General features: G+C 45.1%; 1 protein-coding gene across 1 annotated transcript in view; it reads right to left on the reverse strand.

Moving 5' to 3' along the window:
• Positions 1-4,409: 4,409 nt before the first annotated feature.
• Positions 4,410-24,337, reverse strand: part of LOC121284999 (Krueppel-like factor 7) — a 258,103-nt gene continuing 238,175 nt past the window's right edge. The window contains exon 3 of the mRNA XM_041201063.1: positions 4,410-4,499. Within this exon, the coding sequence (XP_041056997.1) occupies positions 4,489-4,499 (11 nt within the window). The 3' untranslated portion in view covers positions 4,410-4,488. The remainder of the gene's footprint in view (positions 4,500-24,337) is intronic.

Genomic DNA, 24,337 nt, shown 5'->3' on the forward strand with positions numbered 1-24,337 from the left:
TAACATATGAATTTTTGCCAACCAAACCACAAGGCACCAGCAATTCTTGAAGGTGGCTTTGGTCTGTCCCTGAAATGGTTAATAGAATTGTCTTAACTGGACTTATCTTGTTGTCTTTCCCTGCCAAAGCGCATTGATTCTCCTCTCCCCCCCCATCCCCTTCTAGTGCCCCATCTTTGATTGATCTAGGAATATAAAATAAAGGCGCAAAAGCATTAAAGGAAAGCTCTGCTTGTTCCTCATTTTATCACCCTCTCCGCTCTTACCATTTCACACTTCAGCATCTTAAACTGGTAAATCCTAAATCATTTTCAAATTGCTCCCTGGATGTTATCTCAGAAATCACTTCGCTGATTTCTGTTGTTGTTGTTGAATGACATACCCTGCCACCCCGCCCTGTCCATATCGATCCCTCCTCTCCCCTCTGCTGAAGGTAATAATCCTGCTGCGGTGCCACATGCACAGATGTATCTCACCGAAGAGGCCATTCTTCATGTGTGAGTCTACATAGTAAATATGAGCAAGGGGCATTTAGCCATCAAAGGCCTAAAACCAAGTCCGATCCAGTCTTTATCCGATGACACCATGCACCTTTCAGCAGGATTAGTGCCCCCTGAGTCAGAAAGGATTGACTGTTATTCTTAGGACCATTTATGCACTTGTTTTTTAAAATTCATTCACTGAATGTGAGCATCACTGGTAAGCTGCATTCCCATTCAGTTGGTAACGCTCTTACCTCCAAATTGCAAGTTTCCAGGTTCAAGTCCCACTCCAGGCCTTGAGCACAAAAGTCAAGGTTGATACTCCAGTGCAGTACTGAGGGATTGCTGCACTGTTGGAGGTATCACCTTTTGGATGAAACATTAAACTGAGGCCCCATTTGCCCACGTGGGTGCATGCAACAGATACCATGGCACTGTTTCGAAGAAGGGCAGGGGAGTTCTCTCCGGTGAACCAGCCAAAGATTATCCCTCAATCAACATCACAGAAAAAAACAGATGATCTGGTCATTCTCATGTTGCTGTTTGTGGGAGCCTGCTGTGCACAAATTGGCTGCCACGTTTCCTACATTACATAGTGACTGCACTTCAAAAAGCATTCCATCACCTGTATAGTGCTTTGAGATGTCTCGTGGCCTTGAAAAGCGCTTTTTAATGCAAATCTTTCTCTTTTTTTCAGCTGCGTGGGTACACAGATGAGCAGCACTCAGGAATGTGCAGGTTATTGCTGCATCAATGCTGCTTGATAGCACTGTCGATGACACCTTCCATCACTCTGCTGATGATACAGAGTGAATTGATGGGGCAGTAATTTGGCCGGGTTGGATTCGACCTGATTTTGTGAACAAGATGTAGCTGGGCAATTTCCCAAATTGTCAGATAGATGCCAGTGTTGTAGCTGTACTGGCAGAGCAGGTACAAGAGCATTAAATGCTCTAGGCGAACCTTCAGCCTGGTGCCCACCAACCTCCCTCCTTCGACAATTAACTCTTGAAAATGAATACAGTAAAACAACCGCTAAAAATTGTCAAACTCATGTGTAGTGATTAGGGAAACGTGAATCTGTCATGAGAGAGCAGGAAGCGGGAAATGTGAGGTGTCATGAGAGAGCAGGCAGAGGGAAACTTGAGGCTGTCATGAGAGAGCAGACAGAGGGAAACTTGAGGCTGTCATGAGAGAGCAGACAGAGGGAAATGTGAGGCTAACATGAGAGAGCAGGCAGAGGGAAACGTGAGGCTAACATGAGAGAGCAGACAGAGGGAAATGTGAGGTGTCATGAGAGAGCAGACAGAGGGAAACGTGAGGTGTCATGAGAGAGCAGACAGAGGGAAACGTGAGGCTAACATGAGAGAGCAGACAGAGGGAAACGTGAGGTGTCATGAGAGAGCAGACAGAGGGAAATGTGAGGTGTCATGAGAGAGCAGGCAGAGGGAAATGTGAGGTGTCATGAGAGAGCAGACAGAGGGAAATGTGAGGCTAACATGAGAGAGCAGACAGAGGGAAACGTGAGGTGTCATGAGAGAGCAGACAGAGGGAAACGTGAGGCTAACATGAGAGAGCAGGCAGAGCGAAATGTGAGGCTAACATGAGAGAGCAGGCAGAGGGAAACGTGAGGCTAACATGAGAGAGCAGACAGAGGGAAATGTGAGGTGTCATGAGAGAGCAGACAGAGGGAAACGTGAGGCTAACATGAAAGAGCAGACAGAGGGAAACGTGAGGCTAACATGAGAGAGCAGACAGAGGGGAACGTGAGGTGTCATGAGAGAGCAGACAGAGGGAAACATGAGGTATCATGAGAGAGCAGACAAAAGGAAACGTGAAGTGTCATGAGACAGCAGACAGAGGGAAATGTGAGGTGTCATGAGAGAGCAGACAGAGGGAAACGTGAGGCTGTCATGAGAGAACAGACAGAGAAACGTGAGGTGCCATGACTGGCGTTCATCCTTGTCTCAGCCTCGGACTGCTCTACAGCGCTGCTCCTGCACCTTTTACAAGACTTCAACGTCCAGATTACCACGAGATAACCCAGGAGCTTTCTGTTTGTTGAAAACCCAAAACTCTTGGGTAACCTGCATTTTTGATGTACCAGTGGCACCACTCACTCCCCATGCATACCAGAGAATAGAAATTAACTGCATTGTGCACATGAATAAAAATTCTGCATTTCTGTCAGTCCCACTCTCACACAACCGCTCCCTGGATTTGGTCTGACTAGAGGAAGCTCACTCTACACTCCCATCACTATTCCTTATCCCAGTCCATCAGGAAACCCTGCTTTTCCATTTCCCTGCCTGCTCCATGTTTCATTAATTCTCAGATCCCCATTTCAAAGGCTGCTACTTGACTTTGAGCTGCAGAGCAGAGGGCGGTGATGAACTCCCACTGCATTATAGTATAACAGGTTAACAGATGGGATATGTTAATACATGACGTAGATGATGATATACCTCTGACATCAGTCAGTCATGTGTTAGACCCTTGAGAGATAGGTTGGAACACCAGGTGCAACATGTCTACACTGTAACCTGTTGACAAGCAGTATTAATAATCAAGTGTCAAGCAGATAGCAGAGTATGACTGTAGCCTGTCTACTAACAAAGTATCATGTCTAGTGTCCACTGAAGGAACATCTCAGAACACTCATCTCCATCCTAAATGGCCTACCCCTTATTCTGAGACTGTGTCCTCTGATTCTAGACAACCCCCAGTCAGAGGAAACTTCTTTCCTGCATCTATCCTGTCGAGGCCTGTAAGAGTTTTGTTTGTTTCAATGAGATCTTCAAAACTCTTACTAATAAAGCTTATGCTCTTCCCCACAAGAGGAAACATTCTCTCTGTATCTACTCTAACAAAACCTTTCGTCATTTTAAAGACCTCTATTAGATCCCCCCTCAGCCTTCTCTTCTCACTCACTTAATACTCCTTACTGTGTCCATACGAGCATCAGCCTAGGTACTGTTGTGGACCTCAACTGGGGTCCAAGAAGAAGATAAAGTTCCAGGTTCCAGCAACATGGTGTGCTTTTTAAACTCACAAGAGTCTTACTCAGGTTCCTGGATCAGCTAATTTTTTTACCATTTACTCCACAAGTTTTAGACAAGAGGTTTATTTGTTTTCTAAGTGGAAGATTTAGTAGACAGCAAATTGATAGGGTGGAGCTATGCTCCAATTATTTAACAATGTTACCACAGAACAACAACACCAACCTATATTTTTATAGCACCTTTAATGTTGTAAAACGTCCCAAGGTGCTTTACAAGAGTATTACCAGGCAATGACTTGGTCCTGAGTCAAGGAGATATTGGGACAGGTGATCAAAAGCTTGGTCAAAGAATTAGGCTTTAAGGAGCATCTTAAAGGAGAAGACAAAGGTAGAGAGGTGGAGAGGTGTAAGGAGGGAATTTAAGAGTGTAGGGACTAGGCAACTGAAGGCACAGCAGCCAACAGAAGAGTGATTAAAATTGAGGATGCCCAAGCAGCCAGAATTGGAGGAACTTAGAGATGTAAGGATGGTTATAGGACTGGAGGAGGTTAGAGAGAGAAACAGATACAAAAGGCAGCGCAAAACCTAAAAAGAAGTACAGAGTGAATGTGACAAGGACAGACTGTGGAAGAGAAAGACAAAGAGAGAGCACACAGGTACAAACATGAGACATATAAAGTGAGGTGGATCAAGAGGCATGAGTAAAAGTTAAGAAGGAAGGGAGAATGCTCAGCAAGGCAGAGACTGAGGGAGAAATTAGAGAACGGAGCCAGATTGAAAGCGAGAGTCAGTGAACGCGAGAGACAGTTCGTAGGATTAGCATTAGTATCTCCATTACAGAATCACAGAATTGCTACAGCTCAGAAGGAGGCCATTTGATCCATTGTGTCTGCGCTGCCTCTCTGAGTAAGCAACTCACCTAGTTTCCATACTCTGAGCCAGAGGGCCTGACTGATCTGTGCCACTATATCCAGGTGAATTATTTGCCGTCTGGTTCTTTAATAGTCAATCTGGGTCTGTGGAGGCAAAAGATCAAACTTGTCATTTCTATGAGGTACCATATTCAGACATTAATATACCACATGCAGTGAAAGTTTAATTCATTTTTGATGTGAATAAAGCTGCCATGTGCAAGTTAGCATTGAAGAAAATTGCAGCTTTAAGGGACAAAACAGTGAAAGCTAATCAAGTGTTGAAGAAATAGATCTCAGTTTAATGAAGGCACAGGGACAATGACTGAATTTGGCAGTAATCAATACAGGGTCGTAACAGGGTCACTGTCAGGGTTGAGTAGAGGAGAGTTGCATTACATAGAATTCTAACGTGGGAATATTTGGTTCTCTGGAGGCAATAAGCCTATTACAGCACCTGAAAGCACTGTAGATCAAACAGTGTGTCATCTGGTATGGGAGAAGTCATTGCACTGGAAGTCACAGTCCTATAGTTTCAAGTGTTACCTGGAGATGTTCAATAATCAATATTTAATCAAGGCGGATTCTTAATGGACGCAAGAGACCCAGGCGAATAACTGAGTGGCTCTAGCCTCTCAAATTGCTCTTTGCTGCTCTGTGTTTAAAGGGTTAACATTAACATTCTGGACACGGGTGACATCTTCCTTCATGCCAGGAAGCTAACTGATCAGGCCCTTTGCTTTGGTGATGATGGTTAACATCAAAATATCCTGATTAGAATGTGAGTTGGGACAAATACACAAATACCAGGCTTTACAAATCCCAGGGGTCCAGCTTTACAGAAGCAGCAATCTATTCTCTGCCAATGATAGCCCACAACGTCGTCCTAGTCTGGAGGTAAAGAAGGTTTCTCAGCCCCCTTGAATTCTGCCTCTCAGAATACTAAAACTATCTTCTCCCATTGCAGCACCTGCCTTGTTTTTGAATCAAATCCAGTGCCCAGGCCTCAAGAACCCACCTGGCAATCTGCTCCATCTATTGGATCGCCCACTGTTTATAAGTGGAACTTGAGTATTGCTGAAAAAAGAGACATGTCAAAGCTTTTCATCTTGTACTCATCAGGATGCTTGCAAGAATACCAATATAAGGGGGAAAACAATAACTTGTACTGTATGTGAAGAGAGTGCTGATTAGTTGGCAGGTGGTATTGTCGTGCAGAATGTGCCACTGATGGTGACAGTTAACTGCCAAGCATTGTTTGAAATTTAAACCAGGCAGCTTGACCCTGATTGGTCAAGATATTACCTTGAGGAATAAGCCAGCGATCGGCAGTTACTTATTTTGTTTAGCTGAAGCAGACACAATGCATGTACATATTCTTTCTGTCTGCGAAGAACAGGGCCCTGTGTATTAATATATGTAGCCCCCAGTACACATAAATGCACCGTACTGTGAGCACCACTGACAATCTTAAATTGGTTGTCAGCGTAATTCTTAGCACACTGAGGATTATTTAACAAATGTTGTCCAATCACAGAATCACATCTAATGTTGGACACAGTGTTTTAAGTTTTGCAATCATGGGCTGGTTAGGTACAGTCTGCACCCTGCCCATTTGTGAACAGTGGAAGGGACATGCTGTTTGAGGTGATCCGCCAGTCTTCAGGATGTACGTCCTACATACCAAACAACATCCTGGCACTGAAGTTCCATGTAGAACTATGAGGAGAATAGTGGGATCTAACATTGGCTCTGGGATCAGCTGACATCACTTGGAATGGATGTCATGTGACCCTCTGAGCTCCAATCACATCCTCAGTGCTCAGCCTTGAAAATCTCTTATTAAAACAGCACAAGGCACTATCCTCTAATAGCAGTTGTGGCTCAATGGATAGCACTTTGGCTCCATATCAGAAAGTTGTGGGTTCAAGACTGGTACAAAATCCAAGGCTGATAATCCAGTAAAGTGCTGAGGGAATGCTGTACTGTTGGAGGTGCTGCCTTTTGGATGAAACATTAAGCCAGATCCAACCCTAACACTCTGTACTATAATGAGGAGGAACATTTTCGCTCAGAGGGCTGTGGAAAATGCAGGAAAGTGGCATTGAGGTAGAAGATCAGCCTTAATCTAGTTGAATGGCAGATGAGGCTCGAGAGGCTGAATGGCCTACTCCTGCTCCTATTTCCTGTGTTCTGAACTAGAGGCCATCAATATAAGATAGTCACCAAGAAATCGAAAAAGGAATTCAGAATAAACTTCTTTACCCAAAGGATCGTGAGAATGTGGCACTCACCACCATAGTGAGTGGCTGAAGTGAATACTATAGGTGCTTTTAAGGGGAAACTAGACATGTATATAAGGGAGAAGGGAATAGAGAGCTATGATGATAGATTTAGATAAGAAAATCTGGGAGGAGATATCAGTGGAGCATAAATGCTGGGATGGGCTAGTTGGGCCAAATGGCCTGGTACTGTGCCATATCTCTTGTGTGAAGCACAGTTGGAGATTAGAAACTCATTTGCAACCATAGATAAAGTGGTAAGTAGTCATGTGACAAGGGAAGTAAGGTTGCAAGATACCAATTTGGAATGGGCGGGTGGGTGGTGTCATGGCATCAGCTGACAGAAAGAAAGTGTTTTATTGGAAAATAATGTGTTCTGCTTTACCGGAATACAATACTCCAGTGCATAAATTATCTGTAGAAGTATAGGCGCTGAGGAATGAATAATAGGGCTGTAATTACCCTAGGGCCTGAGATGACATCATCAACCTTGAGAATGAAGCTCAGGTGGTTTATTGAGGTTGTGTGACCTTGAAGATTAAATTACAGATTTTTACCCATTTTCACAATCTGTAAGGCATTTGTATATATATAAGGGGTGCTACAATCTCAGTGAAATGACATTACCTTTAGAATTCCTTTCATTATCGGAGACTATAGTGTGTGTTTGATAAAAAAAATGGGTTTAAGAGTACCATGTGATCTTGTGCTCCCCTGACCTTTGGAGGCCAGTGAAGCTTTGTTCCAATATGGCTTAGGATACAAAGATAAGTGGAAAAAGCTCTTACCTTGGGCATTGTCTAGCAGTGTTTCACACTGATCTTCTGTAAAAGCATGCCTCCTCAACCCGCAACACTTCCAGTTCACAATAACCATAAGCAATTCGAAGGAAAATATTTTCCACAATAATATTCTGTATCCATGGAGTTTAGAAGAACGAGAAATGAACCCATTGAAACATATAAGATCCTGAGGGGACTTGACAAAGTAGAGGCTGAAAGGATGTTTCCCTTTGTGGGAGAGACTAGAACTAGGGAACAAGGTTTAAAAGGAAGGGGTCTCCCATTTAAGATGGAGATGAGAAGAAATGTTTTCTCTCAGAGGGTTGTGAATCTTTGGAACTCCCTACTCCAGACAGTGGTGAGGACAGAGCCAATGAATGTTCTTAAGGCAGAGATAGATAGATTCTTGACTAACAAGGGAGTCAAAGGTTATCAGGGGTAGGCAGAATGTAGAGCTGAGGCCACAATCAGATCAACCATGATCTTAGTGAATGGGGAAGCAGGGTCGAGGGGCTGAATGGCCTACCCCTGCTCCTACTTCTTATGTTCGTATGTTTATCATGTCACTTTTTAGCCTTCTCTTTTCTAGAGAAAAGAGCCCCAGCCTGTTCAATTTTTCAACAATTGTTGAGGTGATTCCAAATGATGTGGTGCTAAATGGCAGGCTAATGGTATCCAAGGAGATCGGGGCCAATCAAGCAGATGGGTTGAAAAATGGCAGCTGGATTACGAATAATGTTGTAAAGGGCAGGAAATCAGGACTGCTTGTTCTGCTCACGTTGTCAGGTATCCACTAGCGAAATGTGGAGAAGGAAAATGATCAGTGCAAGACTCTGGAAGCTGCATACAATAACGCTCATAAAATGTTTAGATATGTCTTGAGGCAGTTTGATTAAATAAGACTGTGCCTCTAACAAGAGATCAGGTGTACAAATACACTCTGGGAGGCTTCTTAGTCAAACAAAACAAACTTCATTTACACGAGAGCTTCTGTGGATGCTTGTATCCAGCCAGCCCCTCATACAGCCATCTTTTCCTAGGAAGCCCCTTCCTAGAATTCATTCCCCCTGTGCTAGCCACACATTGGTTGAACAAATCACGTGACCCCCTACTCAGTTGAATTGATCTTAAAGTGACAGTCATCACATCAGGTTAAGGGGTGATTAATTGAGGGGTTTAAGACAACTAAGGGAACTGACAGCGTAAGTAAGGGACTGACTCTTGTATCTTGTAGAGGGGAATCCCGAACAAGGGGACACATTCTTGGAGTATAAGCTAAGGCGGCTAAAAGGAAATCCTGGAAGCAAAACATCTTCACACAAAGGAAGGTGCAACAAACTGCCCCTGACAATATGATGAGGAACCAGCTGAGCTGGTTCAAAGGGAGATGGTTGCGAGTGAATTACATTCAATGCTGTGGAGAAAGGGTATGGAACTGAGGCCAAAGAAATATAGCAAATAAAATGGTACCGCAGGCTAGTTGGACCTGGGGCCTCTTTCTGATCTTATTTTCCTGTATTTCTGGGATGATACAGCTATCTTACAGACCATGACAGAATGACTCATGAAGGAGACAACTAATGGGCCCAGATGGCCATTTCTCATTTTATGCAACCCATAAAAGTCTACTCCATAGAGGGCCATTCAGCCATTATGTCTATACTGGCTCTTTCTAGAACAATCCAGCTGCACCATTGTCTCTCTGGAGCCCAGTATCTTCTAATTCTAATACTTAACCAATTTTTCCATTAACAATTGCACTCCTCTCTTTCACAACCACTCTCTGTGGCAAAGTGTTCAATGCTCGAATAAATATTTAAATTTTGCAATTAAAAATTAATTTAGACTTTAATCTTTCCTGATCCAGCAGAACGTTGATAATATATTATTGTATTCAATAAATAAAGAGGTTGGTGAAGGCAACTGTGTAAAGAACACCATTCTTCACTCTTATGGCTTTTGCTTGAATCTAAGGAAGATACACCACTTTCCAAAGGAGACCCACCAATTAAGACCCAGTACTCAGGAGGACCCCACCAATCAGTGACCCTTAAGTAAGGAAGACTTACCAATCAGGAACGTTTTATGCAGGGAGACCCACCAATCAGTATCTCAGTACACACGGTGACCTCACCAATTAGAGCTCTTAGTAAGGGCCACCAAATGTACAAAATCGGAAGCCTCTGTGAAGTGCCTGAGAAGTTATAATACATTAAAGGTGCTGTGTCAATCTCAGGTTATTGTTGAACTTATTCTTGGGGTCCATTCAGCAGGAAAGTGTATCCGAATCCATGTTATCCAATCCCTAAAACCTTTCTATCAAATGCAACGTGAGGGCGCTTGGGATCAGAAAAGGCTCTTGCTCCCTTAAAACCAACTTTTAAAAAAATTCATTCACAGGATGTGGGCTTCGCTGGCTAGGCCAGCCTTTATTGCCCACCCCTAGTTGCCCTTGAGAAGGTGGTGGTGAGCTGCCTTCTTGAACTACTGCAGGCAGTCCATGTGGTGTAGGTACACCCACAGTGCTGTTAGGGAGGGAGCTCGGGGATTTTGAACCAGCAACAGTGAAGGAACAGTGATATATTTCCAAGTCAGGATGTTGAGTGGCTTGGAGGGGTGGTGTTCCATCTATCTGCTGCCCTTGTCCTTCTAGTTGATAGCAGTCGTGGGTTTGGAAAGTGCTGCCTAAGAAGCCTGGGTAAGTTTCTGCAATGCATCTTGTAGATGGTACACACTGCTGCTACTTTTCTTCAGTGGCAGAGGGAGTGTATGTTTGTAGATGGGGTGCCAATCAAACGGGCTGCTTTGTCCTGGATGGTGTCGAGCTCCTTGAGCTGTACTCATCCAGGCAAGTGGGGAGAATTCCATCACACTCCTGATGTGTGCCTTGTAGACGGTGGACAGGCTTTGGGGAGTCAGGTGGTAAATTACTTGCCACAGGATTCCTAGCCTCTGACCTGCTCTTGTAGCCACAGTATTTGTATGGCTAGTCCAGTTCAGTTTCTGCTCAATGGTAACTCTCAGGATGTTGATAATGGGGGATTCAGTGATTGTCAAGGGGCGATTGTTAGATTCTCTCTTGTTGGAGATGGTCATTGCCTGGCACTTGTGTGGTGCAAATGTTACTTGCCACTTGTCAGGCCTAGCCTGGATATTGTCCAGGCCTTGCTGCATTCGGACATGGACTGCCTCAACAGACCATGCGCAAGCTGCACTTCCATGGATTCTAAATAGCCCATTTAACCTTCTGACAAAAGTATTTATTGACCTTTCTCCCTGCCTTCCTCCCAAAACAAATCAAGTGGAACTCCAAAGTATTATATAAGTGTGGCTCAGTGGGTTGCAACCTTGCCTCTGAGTCAGAAGGTTGTGTGTTCAAGTTCCAGTAAGACAAACCTAGGCTGACACCCCAGTGCAGTACCGAGGGAGTGATACACTGTTGAAGGTGCTGGTTAGGTGAGACATTAAACTGAGGCCTTGTTTGCACTCTTGGGTGGATATTAAAGATCTCCATATCTCTAACATAAAAGCAAAACACTGCAGATGCTGGAAATCTGAAATAAAAACAGAAAGAGCTGGGAAAAACTCAGCAGGTCTGACAGCATCTGTGGAGAGAGAAAAAGAGTTAACACTTTGAGTCCAAAATGACTCTTCTTTGGAACCTAACTCTTCCCAAGAAGAGTCATATTGGACTCAAAACATTAACTCTGCTAGACCTGCTGAGTTTTTCCAGCATTTTCTGTTTTCATCACCATGTCTCTATTTGAAGAAGAGGTGAGTTTTCCCTGATGCCCTGGCCAATATTTATCCATCAAAGTATGTCACTAAAACCGATTACCTGGCAGTATTCATGTTGCCATTTGTGGGATCTTGCTGTGCGCACGTTTGACTGGCACAGGGTTCACAACAGTGACTACTCTTCAAAAATGTACTTAATTGGCCCTAAAGCACCATGGTACATCCTGAGGTTACGAAAGGTGCTATGTAAATGCAAGCCTTTCTTTCTAACCCTCCAACCAGCCTTATTCATCTTTGACTGGTCTCAGAAGTCATCACGTCCCACCCAGCACTGGACCATATCTGTCCGTGCTTCTTCTCGATTCCATGCTGGACCTGACACCGAAGAGTTAAATCAGTTTGGTGGATGGGAGAAAACCCCACATGTTGTATTTAATACACGATTTCTCACACCCTTTGGTTACACAGATGTACTTCACCTCTAGCACAAATATCACTGGCAAAAGCTAAGTGCTTTTCAGTCCCAGCACATCAGTCTCTCAGCTGTTGAATAATTACGCACGTGGGTTTTTATCTTCCCAAATAAGAAAAGGATTGAATTTTAAACAGGCTTTCTGTGTGTGTGTGTGTGTGTTTTTTAAAAAATCATATCCTTACTGATTGCTTAACTTGGTGTTGCTTACTCCTAATATAATTGCATTCCCCTCCAGTTTAAATAAGCCTCAAAATAGTAGAGGCTGCCCAAGGACTTTCTGATCAATTATTAGCAGTGCTCGCTCTCGTTGCCAAGGAAACAGCAAGTGGAACAAGCTTCTCTGTTCTTTTGGGAAATTATAGCCCAATTTTCACATTAGCAGGTGGAGTCAAAGTGAGTCTTGCAATCATTCTGTCTTCAGAAGAAAGCTTGCGTGTGAGTCAATAGGGAGGGAACCCACCTTAACAGTAGGGTTGCCAACCCTCCAGGATTGCCCTCCAGCCCCTGGAAATGAAAGAATAATTTCCCAGACACTTCAATAAGCAATTCAGCAGAAAAGTCACAGGGGCAGTGAAAACCTTTTGCGCTTTCTTTCCTCCCCTGTTTTTGAACACTTTCATTTAGGAATGATGAGGATATTGGAGATAGGAAGCCAGGCTGTTTGCCCGGGAGTGGGGAACTGAGAGGTCATGAGATGAAACCTCCAGGAATATGGCCGACCAGAGTTGGCAACGCTCCTTCCCAGGGAACTATGCTGAAAGATACCTAGTGATCAGGCAAGTGACCCTGCCATGGTGCACAAATTACAACACCATATTACATTCATTTGTATAGCGCCTGTTAAAAATCCCAAGATGCTACAGAGGAACGCAATCAAATTAGGAGGTATTAGGACAGGTTACAAACTGCTTGGGTAAAGAAGAGACAGAGAGATGTGAAGAGACTTAGGATAGAAATACCAGGGCTCAGGGCTCAGGCAGCTCAAGGCACAGCCACCAATGGTAGAGCCAAGGAAATGGGGGAATGCACAGAGCCAGGAGTTGGAGGAATGCACAGTATGTGTACATAGAATAGCACAGTGTTTAATTCTTAGATTCTAATATTTATTTTTCCTGCTGCCATGAAGTGTTTGTGTTTTACTCTAATAAAAATAAAGATTTGCATTTCTATAGCACCTTTCATGATCTCAGCATGTTGCAAAGCACTTCACAGTCAAAGAGGTACCTTCAAAGTGCAGCCACAATTGTCATGTAGGAGACACAGTTGCCACTTTGCACACAGCCAGTGGGAGATGGTGGTGTACTGGTAATGTCACTGGGTTAGTAATTCAGAGGCCCAGGCTACCGCTCTGGGGCGCCTTGGCAACTGGCGGAATTTAAATTCAGTTGATAAAGTCTAGAATTGAAAGCTAGTCTTATTAGTAGTGACTATGAAACTACCATCGGTTATGGCAAAAGCCCATTTGGTTCACTAATGCCCTATAGGGAAGGAAATTACCTGGTCTACCTGTGGTTGGCTCTCTGAAATTCCCCTAGCAAGCCACTCAGTTCAAGGGCACTTAGGGATGGGCAACAAATGCTGGCCTTGCCAGCAAAGAATAAATTAAAAAGGAGGGCATCTAGTTAATCTGTTATTTAGCAATGTTGATTACAGGACAAATATTGATCAGGACACTGGGAGAACTCTCCTAGCCCTTCTTCAAAGCAGTGGCCTTGGAATCCCTTCCATCCACCTAAAAAAAGCAAATGGGTGCTTTGGTTTAACAATTCATCCAAATGTCAGCACTATACATCTGACAGTGCAGCACTCCCTTAGTACTGCACTGGGCATGTCAGTCTCGATTATGTGCTCAAATCTCTGGTGTGGAGACTTGAAACTATAACTTTCTCACTCAGAGACAAAGGGGTAAAGAACGTCCTTGTGAATGTGCTCTTCCAATGATTCTGCCCTTGCAATGTTCATTCTTCACCCCTGCCATCACTGATATCATAGCCACAGCCTCAAAACCACAGGGAGCATGGTGTTCCATGGAGTATTTGTTCATCAGTGCTCATTTTTTAATCCTTACAAGCATCAATCCCACTCTAAATCAGTCATTAGTCAGCCTTTGTTTTTTAATATTGATGAATCAGCCTGTGGCTAACATTGTCGCAACTCACCAATTGAAATGAATTAAGACTTGGCATAAAAATCTCATTGCAGTGGTTAAATTTATATCAGCTCTAGTGGCTGCAACGTCTGAGGGAAAGTGCACCTTTGTTCAATCTAATCTTGTTGTACGTGTCTCACAGGGGCCGCTGGATCTGTTCATCTCCCTCGGACTGCAATCTAGGTCAGTGTTCCTTCTTTTCACATGTATAAAGAAAAAGCCTCAGTGTTCTCAATCATCTGACCTTGGCAAATCCAGAAAGGTTGATTCTCAATGGGGGCAGCAATGTCAATGACTGACATTCAGAAGCCTTATTTAGCTTGTTTCAGCAGCCTCTGATTGGGGAGGTCAATGGATATTCTGGAGTTAGTCCCTAATTTTCAGGGACAGTATACCAGAATTCAGCTGTCACTTAAATATAATCGTACAATCATACATATGGCACAGGAGAAGGCCATTCAGCCCATCGTGCCTGCAGCAGCTCTTTGTCAGTTATTCAATTAGTCCCACTCTCTTGATCTTTCACCCTAGCCCTGCAATCTTTTTCCCCTTTAAGTATTTATCAAATTTCCCTTTTGAAAGTTATTATTGAATCTGCTTCCACCACCCTTTCAGGCAGCACGTTCCAGATTATAACAACCTGTTGTGCAAAATTACATCCCGTTTCCCTCTGCTTTTGAGAACATTAGAACTCAATAAATAGGAGCAGGAGTAGGCCTCACAGCCCATCGAGCCTGCTCCTCTTTGAACACAATCATGGCTGACCTTGGGCTTCAATTCCATTTTTCTGTCTGCTCCCCATATCCCTTAATTCCCCAAGAAACCATAAATCTGTCTATCGCAGCATTAAATGTATTCAAAGATGGAGCATCCACAACCCTCTGGAGTAGGGAATTCCAAGATTCACAACCCTTTGAGTGAAGTAATCTCTCCTCCTCTCAGTCCTAAATGATCAGCCTCATTACCCTGAGACTGTGCCCCTCTGTTTTAGACTCCTTGACCAGTGGAAACAATCTCTCACCAACCACCCTCTCAAGCCTCTTCAGAATTTTGTAGTTTCAATGCGATCGACTCTCATTCTTCTCAACTCCAGAGAATGTAAGCCCAATTTACTCAGTCTCTCATCATAGGGCAACCTCCTCATCCCAGGGACCAATCTAGTGAACCTGCATTGTACCGCCTCCAATACAAGTATGTCCTTTCTTAAATGTGGAGGCCAAAACTACACACAGTACTTCAGATGGAGTCTCACCAAAAACATGTACAATCGTAGCAAGACTTTTTTATTCCTGTACTCCAATCCCTTTTCAATAAAGGCCAACATGCCATTTGCCTTTCTATTTGTTTGCTGCACCTGCAATGCTAACTTTCTGTGTTCCTTGTACAAGCACACCCAAGTCTTTTGAACATCATCGCTTACAAGTTTCACACCTTTTATAAAATATTCTGCTTTTTTATTCTTAGCACCAAAGTGAATAACTTCAAATTTCCCCATACGATACTTCATCTACCACCATGTTGCCCACTGATCTAACCTGTCTATATCTCATTGCAGCCTCTCTCTGTCCTCATGCCAATTATCTGAAATTGGTGCCTTCTGGTTACCACTCCTCCTATGAAAACAAAATATCCCTTTCAGCTCTAGCGAGTTGCTTCATCATTTAGAACACCAGTCTCAAATATGTCAAGGGAGGCCATTGGGCAGGGAAATACAAAACAAGCTCGACCTTGTGTATCACCTGATCATGTCTTTCCGAAACCTCTCGAAAGGCTTCGACTGCAAGAATTGGCTTTGACGTGCAGTCACTGTTGTCATGTGGGTGCCGTGGCTGCCATTTTGTGCACAGCAACATCCCATAATGAGCGACAAGGTTGATATCCTTTATGGGATGCTGCTTGAGGGAGGAATGTTGACTATGGAAGAGGAGTGCCACTCTACAAGGGCCAGTAGAAAAAGCAACAGGGACCGTGGTTTAACATTTTAGCACTACACCGGAGTGTCAGCTGAGGTTACATGGTAAGTTCCTGGAGTGGGGCTTGAACCCACAAATTAATTAACACAGAGGTGAGAGTGCTGCCAACTGAGCCAAGCTGTCACTTTTTTAAAATTCATTCATGGGATGTGGGCTTCACTGGCTGGGCCAGCATTGCCCGTCACTAGTTGCCCTTGAGAAGTTAGCGCTGAGCTGCCTTCTTAGTCCACTGGAGTCCATGTGGTGTAGGTACACCGACAGTGCTCGTGGGAAGGGAGTTCCAGGATTTTGACCCAGCGACAGTGAAGGAATGGGGATATATTTCCAAGTCAGGATGGTGAGTGGCTTGGAGGGGAACTTCCAGGTGGTGGTGTTCCCATCTATCTGCTGTCTTTGTCCTTCTAGATGGTAGAGGTTATGGGTTTGGAAGGTACTGTCGAAGGAGCCTTTGTGAATAGAACTGAGTAGTGCAATGGGCCAACACACTCAGCCTGGTTCAAATCCAACTCACTCTGAGGCGCAAAGCAATAAAAACAACAAATAAGGCCATTAGGCTGGGGAAAAAAAACAAGCTTGACTTTGTGGATCACCTGATTGTGTCTTTCAGAAAACTCATAAAAGGCTTGGACTGCAAGAATTGGCTTTGAACTGCAGTCACTGATCACCTGATGGTGTTATCAGCTGATTGAGTTAAAACAGTGAGATGAGCTGGGAATGCAGTTCAAAGCACCAAGGGAGATCATATTAAAATAGGAAGGAGAGCTTGGAGATCAGTTCGAAATAGTGAGGAGAGCTGGGAGATCAGATAAAACAGCACGGAGAGCTGGGAGATCAGTTTAGAATAGCATAGGGAGAGCCGGGAGATTAGTTTAAAACAGCAAGGAGAGAGCCGGGAGATCAGTGTAACACTGCAGTGAGAGAGCCGGGGAATCAGATTAAAACAGCGAGGAGAGAGCGTGGAGATCAGTTTGAAACAGCGAGGAGAGAGCCTGGATATCAGTTTGAAACAGCGAGGAGAGAGCCTGGAGATCAGTTTGAAACAGCGAGGAGAGAGCCGGAAGATCAGTTTGAAACAGCGAGGAGAAAGCCGGGGGATCAGTTTAAAACAGCATGGAGAAAGCCGGGAGATCAGTTTAAAACAGTGAGGAGAGCTGGGAGATCAGTGTAAAACAGCGAGGAGAGAGCCGGGAGATCAGTTTAAAACGGTGAGGAGAGAGCCGGGAGATCAGTTTAAAACAGCATGGAGAAAGCCGGGCGATCAGTTTAAAACAGTGAGGAGAGAGCCGGGAGATCAGTTTAAAACAGCGAGGAGAGAGCTGGGAGATCAGTTTGAAACAGCGAGGAGAAAGCCGGGGGATCAGTTTAAAACAGTGAGGAGAGAGTTGGGAGATCAGTTTGAAACAGTGAGGAGAGCTGGGAGATCAGTGCAAAACAGTGAGGAGAGAGACGGGAGATCAGTTTAAAACAGCGAGGAGAAAGCCGGGGGATCAGTTTCACATTGCGCGGAGAGAGCACAGACATCAGTTTAAAACAGTGAGGAGAGGGCCAGGAGATCAGTTTAAAGCAGCGAGGAAAGAGCTGGAAGATCAGGTTAACATAGCACGGAGAGAGCCAGGAGATCTGTTTAAAACAGTGAGCAGAGGGCCGGGAGATCAGTTTAACACAGCGAGACAGAGCCGGGAGTTCAGTTTAACACAGCGAGGAGAGAGCCTGGAGCTCAGTTTAAAACAGCGAGGAGAGAGCCAGGAGATCTGTTTAAAATGGTGAGGAGAGAGCTGGGAGATCGGTTTAAAACAGCGCATAGAGCGGAGAGATCAGTTTAACACAGCGAAGAGAGCGAGGAGATCAGTTTATAACTGTGAGTAGAGAGCGAGGAGTTCAGTATAACACAGTGAGGAGAGAGCCAGGAGATCAGTATAACACAGTGAGGAGAGAGCCAGGAGATCAGTATATCACAGCGAGGAGAGAGCCAGGAGATCAGTTTAACACAGCGAGACAGAGCCGGAAGTACAGTATAACACAGCGAGGAGAGAGCCGGGAGATCAGTTTAAAATAGCGAGGAGATTGCTGGGAGATCAGTTTAAAACAGCGAGGAGAAATCCGAGAGATCAGTTTAACACCATGAGGACAGAGCAAGGAGTTCCGTTAAAAAAGAGAGGAGAGAGCCAGGAGATTTGTTTAAAACAGCATGGAGAGAGCCGGGAGATCAGATAAAACAGCATGGAGAGAGCTGGGAGATCAGTTTAAAACAGCGAGGAGAGAGCCGGGAGATCAGTTTAAAACAGCGAGGAGAAAGAGCCGGGAGATCAGTTTAAAACAGCGAGGAGAGAGCTGGGAGATCAGTTTAAAACAGCGAGGAGAGAGAGCCAGGAGATCAGTTTAAAACAGCGAGTAGAGAGAGCCTGGATTTCAGTTTAAAACAGCATGTAGAGTGGAGAGATCAGTTTAACACAGCGAAGAGAGCAAGGCGATCAGTTTCTAACTGTGAGGAGAGAGCGAGGAGTTCAGTTTAAAGCAGTGAGGAGAGAACCAGGAGATGAGATTAACATAGTGCGGAGAGAACCAGGAGGTCAGTCTAAAACAGCAAGGATAGAGCCGAGAGATCAGTTTAAAACAGTGAGGAGAAAGCCGGGAGATCAGTTTAAAACATTGAGGAGAGGGCTGGGAGATCAGTTTAACACAACGGGGAGAGAGCCTGGAGATCAGTTTAAAACGGTGAGGAGAGGGCTGGGAGATCAGTTTAACACAGTGAGAGAGAGCCAGGAGATCAGTTTCTAACTGTGAGGAGAGAGCGAGGAGTTCAGTTTAAAGCAGTGAGGAGAGAACCAGGAGATCAGATTAACATAGTGCGGAGAGAACCAGGAGGTCAGTTTAAAACAGCAAGGATAGAGCCGAGAGATCAGTTTAAAACAGTGAGGAGAAAGACGGGAGATCAGTTTAAAACAGTGAGGAGAGGGCTGGGAGATCAGTTTAACACAGTGAGAGAGAGCCAGGAGATCAGTATAACATAGCGAGGAGAGAGCCAGGAGTTAAGTATAACACAGCGAGGAGAGAGCCAGGAGATCTGTTTAAAACAGCGAGGAGAGAGCCGGGAGATCAGTTTAAAACAGCATGGAGAGAGCTGCGAGATCAGTTTAAAACAGCATGGAGAGAGCTGGGAGATCAGTTTAAAACAGCATGGAGAGAGCCAGGAGATCAGTTTACAACAGTGAGGAGAGAGCCGGGAGATCAATTTAACACAGCGAGACAGAACCAGGAGTTCAGTATAACACAGCGAGGAGAGAGCCAGGAGATCAGTTTAAAGCAGCGAGGAATGAGCTGGGAGATCAGTTTAAAACAGCGAGGAGTGAGCTGGGAGATCAGTTGAAAACATTGAGGAGAGAGCGGGGAGATCAGTTTAAAACAGCAAGGAGAGAGCCGAGAGGTCAATTTAAAACAGTGAGGAGAAAGCCGAGAGATCAGTTTAATATAGCATGGAGAGAGCATGGAGATCAGTTTAAAACAGTGAGGAGAGGGCCGGGAGATCAGTTTAAAGCAGCGAGGAGAGAGCTGGAAGATCAGTTTAACATAGCACGGAGAGAGCCTGGAGATTAGTTTAAAACAGCAAGGAGAGGGCTGGGAGATCAGTTTAACAAAGTGAGGAGAGAGCCGGGAGATCAGTATAACACAATGAGAGAGAGCCAGGAGATCAGTATAACATAGCGAGGAGAGAGCCGGGAGTTCAGTATAACACAGTGAGGAGAGAGCCAGGAGATCTGTTTAAAACGGTGAGGAGAGAGCCGGGCGATCAGTTTAAAACAGTGAGGAGAGGGTTGGGAGATCAGTTTAACACAGCGAGACAGAGCCGGGAGTTCAGTATAACACAGTGAGGAGAGAGCCAGGAGATCAGTATAACACAGCGAGGAGAGAGCCAGGAGATCAGTTTAAAACAGTGAGATAGAGCCGGGAGTTCAGTATAACACAGCGAGGAGCGAGCCGGGAGATCAGTTTAAAATAGCGAGGAGAGAGCTGGGAGATCAGTTTAAAACAGCGAGGAGAAATCTGAGACATCAGTTTAACCCCATGAGGACAGAGCAAGGAGCACCGTTAAAACAGGGAGGAGAGAACCAGGAGATTTGTTTAAAACAGCGAGTAGAGAGCCGGGAGATCAGATAAAACAGCATGGAGAGAGCTGGGAGATCAGTTTAAAACAGCGAGGAGAGAGAGCCGGGAGATCAGTTTAAAACAGCGAGGAGAGAGAGCCGGGAGATCAGTTAAAAACAGCGAGTAGAGAGAGCCTGGATTTCAGTTTAAAACAGCACGTAGAGTGGAGAGATCAGTTTAACACAGCGAAGATAGCCAGGCAATCAGTTTCTAACTGTGAGGAGAGAGCGAGGAGTTCAGTTTAAAGCAGTGAGGAGAGAACCAGGAGATCAGATTAACATAGTGCGGAGAGAACCAGGAGGTCAGTTTAAAACAGCAAGGATAGAGCCGAGAGATCAGTTTAAAACAGTGAGGAGAAAGCCGGGAGATCAGTTTAAAACAGTGAGGAGAGGGCTGGGAGATCAGTTTAACACAGTGAGAGAGAGCCAGGAGAGCAGTATAACATAGCGAGGAGAGAGCCGGGAGTTCAGTATAACACAGCGAGGAGAGAGCCAGGAGATCTGTTTAAAACAGCGAGGAGTGAGCTGGGAGATCAGTTGAAAACAGTGAGGAGAGAGCTGGGAGATCAGTTTAAAACAGTGAGATAGAGCCGGGAGTTCAGTATAACACAGCGAGGAGCGAGCCGGGAGATCAGTTTAAAATAGCGAGGAGAGAGCTGGGAGATCAGTTTAAAACAGCGAGGAGAAATCTGAGACATCAGTTTAACCCCATGAGGACAGAGCAAGGAGCACCGTTAAAACAGGGAGGAGAGAACCAGGAGATTTGTTTAAAACAGCGAGTAGAGAGCCGGGAGATCAGATAAAACAGCATGGAGAGAGCTGGGAGATCAGTTTAAAACAGCGAGGAGAGAGAGCCGGGAGATCAGTTTAAAACAGCGAGGAGAGAGAGCCGGGAGATCAGTTAAAAACAGCGAGTAGAGAGAGCCTGGATTTCAGTTTAAAACAGCACGTAGAGTGGAGAGATCAGTTTAACACAGCGAAGATAGCCAGGCAATCAGTTTCTAACTGTGAGGAGAGAGCGAGGAGTTCAGTTTAAAGCAGTGAGGAGAGAACCAGGAGATCAGATTAACATAGTGCGGAGAGAACCAGGAGGTCAGTTTAAAACAGCAAGGATAGAGCCGAGAGATCAGTTTAAAACAGTGAGGAGAAAGCCGGGAGATCAGTTTAAAACAGTGAGGAGAGGGCTGGGAGATCAGTTTAACACAGTGAGAGAGAGCCAGGAGAGCAGTATAACATAGCGAGGAGAGAGCCGGGAGTTCAGTATAACACAGCGAGGAGAGAGCCAGGAGATCTGTTTAAAACAGCGAGGAGTGAGCTGGGAGATCAGTTGAAAACAGTGAGGAGAGAGCTGGGAGATCAGTTTAAAACAACAAGGAGAGAGCCGAGAGGTCAATTTAAAACAGTGAGGAGAAAGCCGAGAGATCAGTTTAATATAGCATGGAGAGAGCATGGAGATCAGTTTAAAACAGTGAGGAGAGGGCCGGAAGATCAGTTTAAAGCAGCGAGGAGAGATCTGGAAGATCAGTTTAACATAGCACGGAGAGAGCCTGGAGATTAGTTTAAAACAGCGAGGAGAGGGCTGGGAGATCAGTTTAACAAAGCGAGGAGAGAGCCTGGAGATCAGTATAACACAGTGAGAGAGAGCCAGGAGATCAGTATAACATAGCGAGGAGAGAGCCGGGAGTTCAGTATAACACAGTGAGGAGAGAGCCAGGAGATCTGTTTAAAACGGTGAGGAGACAGCCGGGAGATCAGTTTAAAATAGCGAGGAGAGAGCTGGGAGATCAGTTTAAAACAGCGAGGAGAAATCCAAGAGACCAGTTTAACACCATGAGGACAGAGCGAGGAGCTCCGTTAAAACAGGGAGGAGAGAACCAGGAGATTTGTTTAAAACAGCGACGAGAGAGCCGGGAGATCAGATAAAACAGCATGGAGAGAGCTGGGTGATCAGTTTAAAACAGCAAGGAGAGAGAGCCGGGAGATCAGTTTAAAACAACGAGGAGAGAGCCGGGAGATCAGTTTAAAACAGCGAGGAGAAAGAGCCGGGAGATCAGTTTAAAACAGTGAGGAGAGAGCTGGGAGATCAGTTTAAAACAGCGAGGAGAGAGAGCCGGGAGATCAGTTTAAAACAGCGCGTAGAGAGGAGAGATCAGTTTAACACAGCAAAGAGAGCCAGGCGATCAGTTTCTAACTGTGAGGAGAGAGCGAGGAGTTCAGTTTAAAGCAGTGAGGAGAGAACCAGGAGATCAGATTAACATAGTGCGGAGAGAACCAGGAGGTCATTTTAAAACAGCAAGGAGAGAGCCGAGAGATCAGTTTAAAACAGCGAGGAGAAAGCCGAGAGATCAGTTTAAAACATTGAGGAGAGGGCTGGGAGATCAGTTTAACACAGTGAGAGAGAGCCAGGAGATCAGTATAACATAGCGAGGAGAGAGCCGGGAGTTCAGTATAACACAGCAAGGAGAGAGCCAGGAGATCTGTTTAAAACAGCGAGGAGAGAGCCGGGAGATCAGTTTAAAACAGCATGGAGAGAGCTGGGAGATCAGTTTAAAACAGCATGCAGAGAGCCTGGAGATCAGTTTACAACAGTGAGGAGAGAGCCAGGAGATCTGTTTAAAACGGTGAGGAGAGGGTTGGGAGATCAGTTTAACACAGCGAGACAGAGCCGGGAGTTCAGTATAACACAGCGAGGAGAGAGCCAGGAGATCAGTTTAAAGCAGCGAGGAATGAGCTGGGAGATCAGTTTAAAAAAGTGAGGAGAGGGCCGGAAGATCAGTTTAAAGCAGCGAGGAGAGAGCTGGAAGATCAGTTTAACATAGCACGGAGAGAGCCTGGAGATTAGTTTAAAACAGCGAGGAGAGGGCTGGGAGATCAGTTTAACAAAGCGAGGAGAGAGCGGGGAGGTCAGTTTAAAACAGCAGAGAGAGAGCTGAGAGATCAATTTAAAACAGCAAGGAGAAAGCCGGGAAATCAATTTGACATTGCACGGAGAGAGCCTGGAGATCAGTTTAAAACAGTGAGGAGAGGGCCGGGAGATCAGTTTAAGACAGCGATGAGAGAGCTGGAAGATCAGTATAACATAGTGAGGAGAAAGCCGGGAGACAAGAATAACACAGTGAGGAGAGAGCCAGGAGATCAGTATAACACAGTGAGGAGAGAGCCAGGATATCAGTATAACACAGTGAGGAGAGAGCCAGGAGATCAGATAAAAACAGCGAGAGAGAGCCAGGAGATCAGTATAACACAGTGAGGAGAGAGCCAGGAGATCAGTATAACACAGTGAGGAGAGCGCCAGGAGATCAGTATAACACAGTGAGGAGAAAACCAGGAGATCAGTTTAACACAGCGAGAGAGAGCCAGGAGATCAGTATAACAGAGTGAGGAGAGAGCCAGGAGATCAGTTGAACACAGTGAGGAGAGAGTCGGGAGATCAGTTTAAAACAGTGAGGAGAAAGCCGGGAGATCAGTTTAAAACAGCGAGGAGAGAGCTGGGAGATCAGTTTAAAACAATGCGGAGGGCGGAGAGATCATTTTAACACAATGAAGAGAGCCATGAAATCAGTTTATAACTGCGAGGAGAGAGCCGGGAGATCAGTTTAAAACAGGGAGGAGAGAGCCAAGAGATCAGTTTAAAACAGTGAGGAGAGAAGCGGGAGATCAGTTTAACACAGTGAGGAGAAAACCAGGAGATCAGTTTAACACAGCGAGAGAGAGCCAGGAGATCAGTATAACACAGTGAGGTGAGAGCCAGGAGATCAGTATAACACAGTGAGGAGAGAGCCAGGAGATCAGTATATCACAGTGAGAAGAAAACCAGGAGATCAGTTTAACACAGCGAGAGAGAGCCAGGAGATCAGTTTAACAAAGTGAGGAGAGAGCCAGGAGATCAGTATAACACAGTGAGGAGAGAGCCAGGAGATCAGTATAACACAGTGAGGAGAGAGCCAGGAGATCAGTATATCACAGTGAGAAGAAAACCAGGAGATCAGTTTAACACAGCGAGAGAGAGCCAGGAGATCAGTTTAACAAAGTGAGGAGAGAGCCAGGAGATCAGTATAACACAGTGAGGAGAGAGCCAGGAGATCAGTAAAACACAGTGAGGAGAGAGCCAGGAGATCAGTATAACACAGCGAGGAGAGAGCCAGGAGATCAGTATAACACAGTGAGGAGAAAACCAGGAGATCAGTTTAACACAGCGAGAGAGAGCCAGGAGATCAGTATAACACAGTGAGGAGAGAGCCAGGAGGTCAGTAAAACACAGTGAGGAGAGAGCCAGGAGATCAGTAACACACAGTGAGAAGAAAGCCAGGAGATCAGTTTAACACAGCGAGAGAGAGCCAGGAGATCAGTATAACACAGTGAGGAGAGAGCCAGGAGATCAGTATAACACAGTGAGGAGAGA

Source organism: Carcharodon carcharias, chromosome 12, assembly GCF_017639515.1.
Source record: "Carcharodon carcharias isolate sCarCar2 chromosome 12, sCarCar2.pri, whole genome shotgun sequence".
In the NCBI taxonomy this organism is placed as follows: domain Eukaryota; kingdom Metazoa; phylum Chordata; class Chondrichthyes; order Lamniformes; family Lamnidae; genus Carcharodon; species Carcharodon carcharias.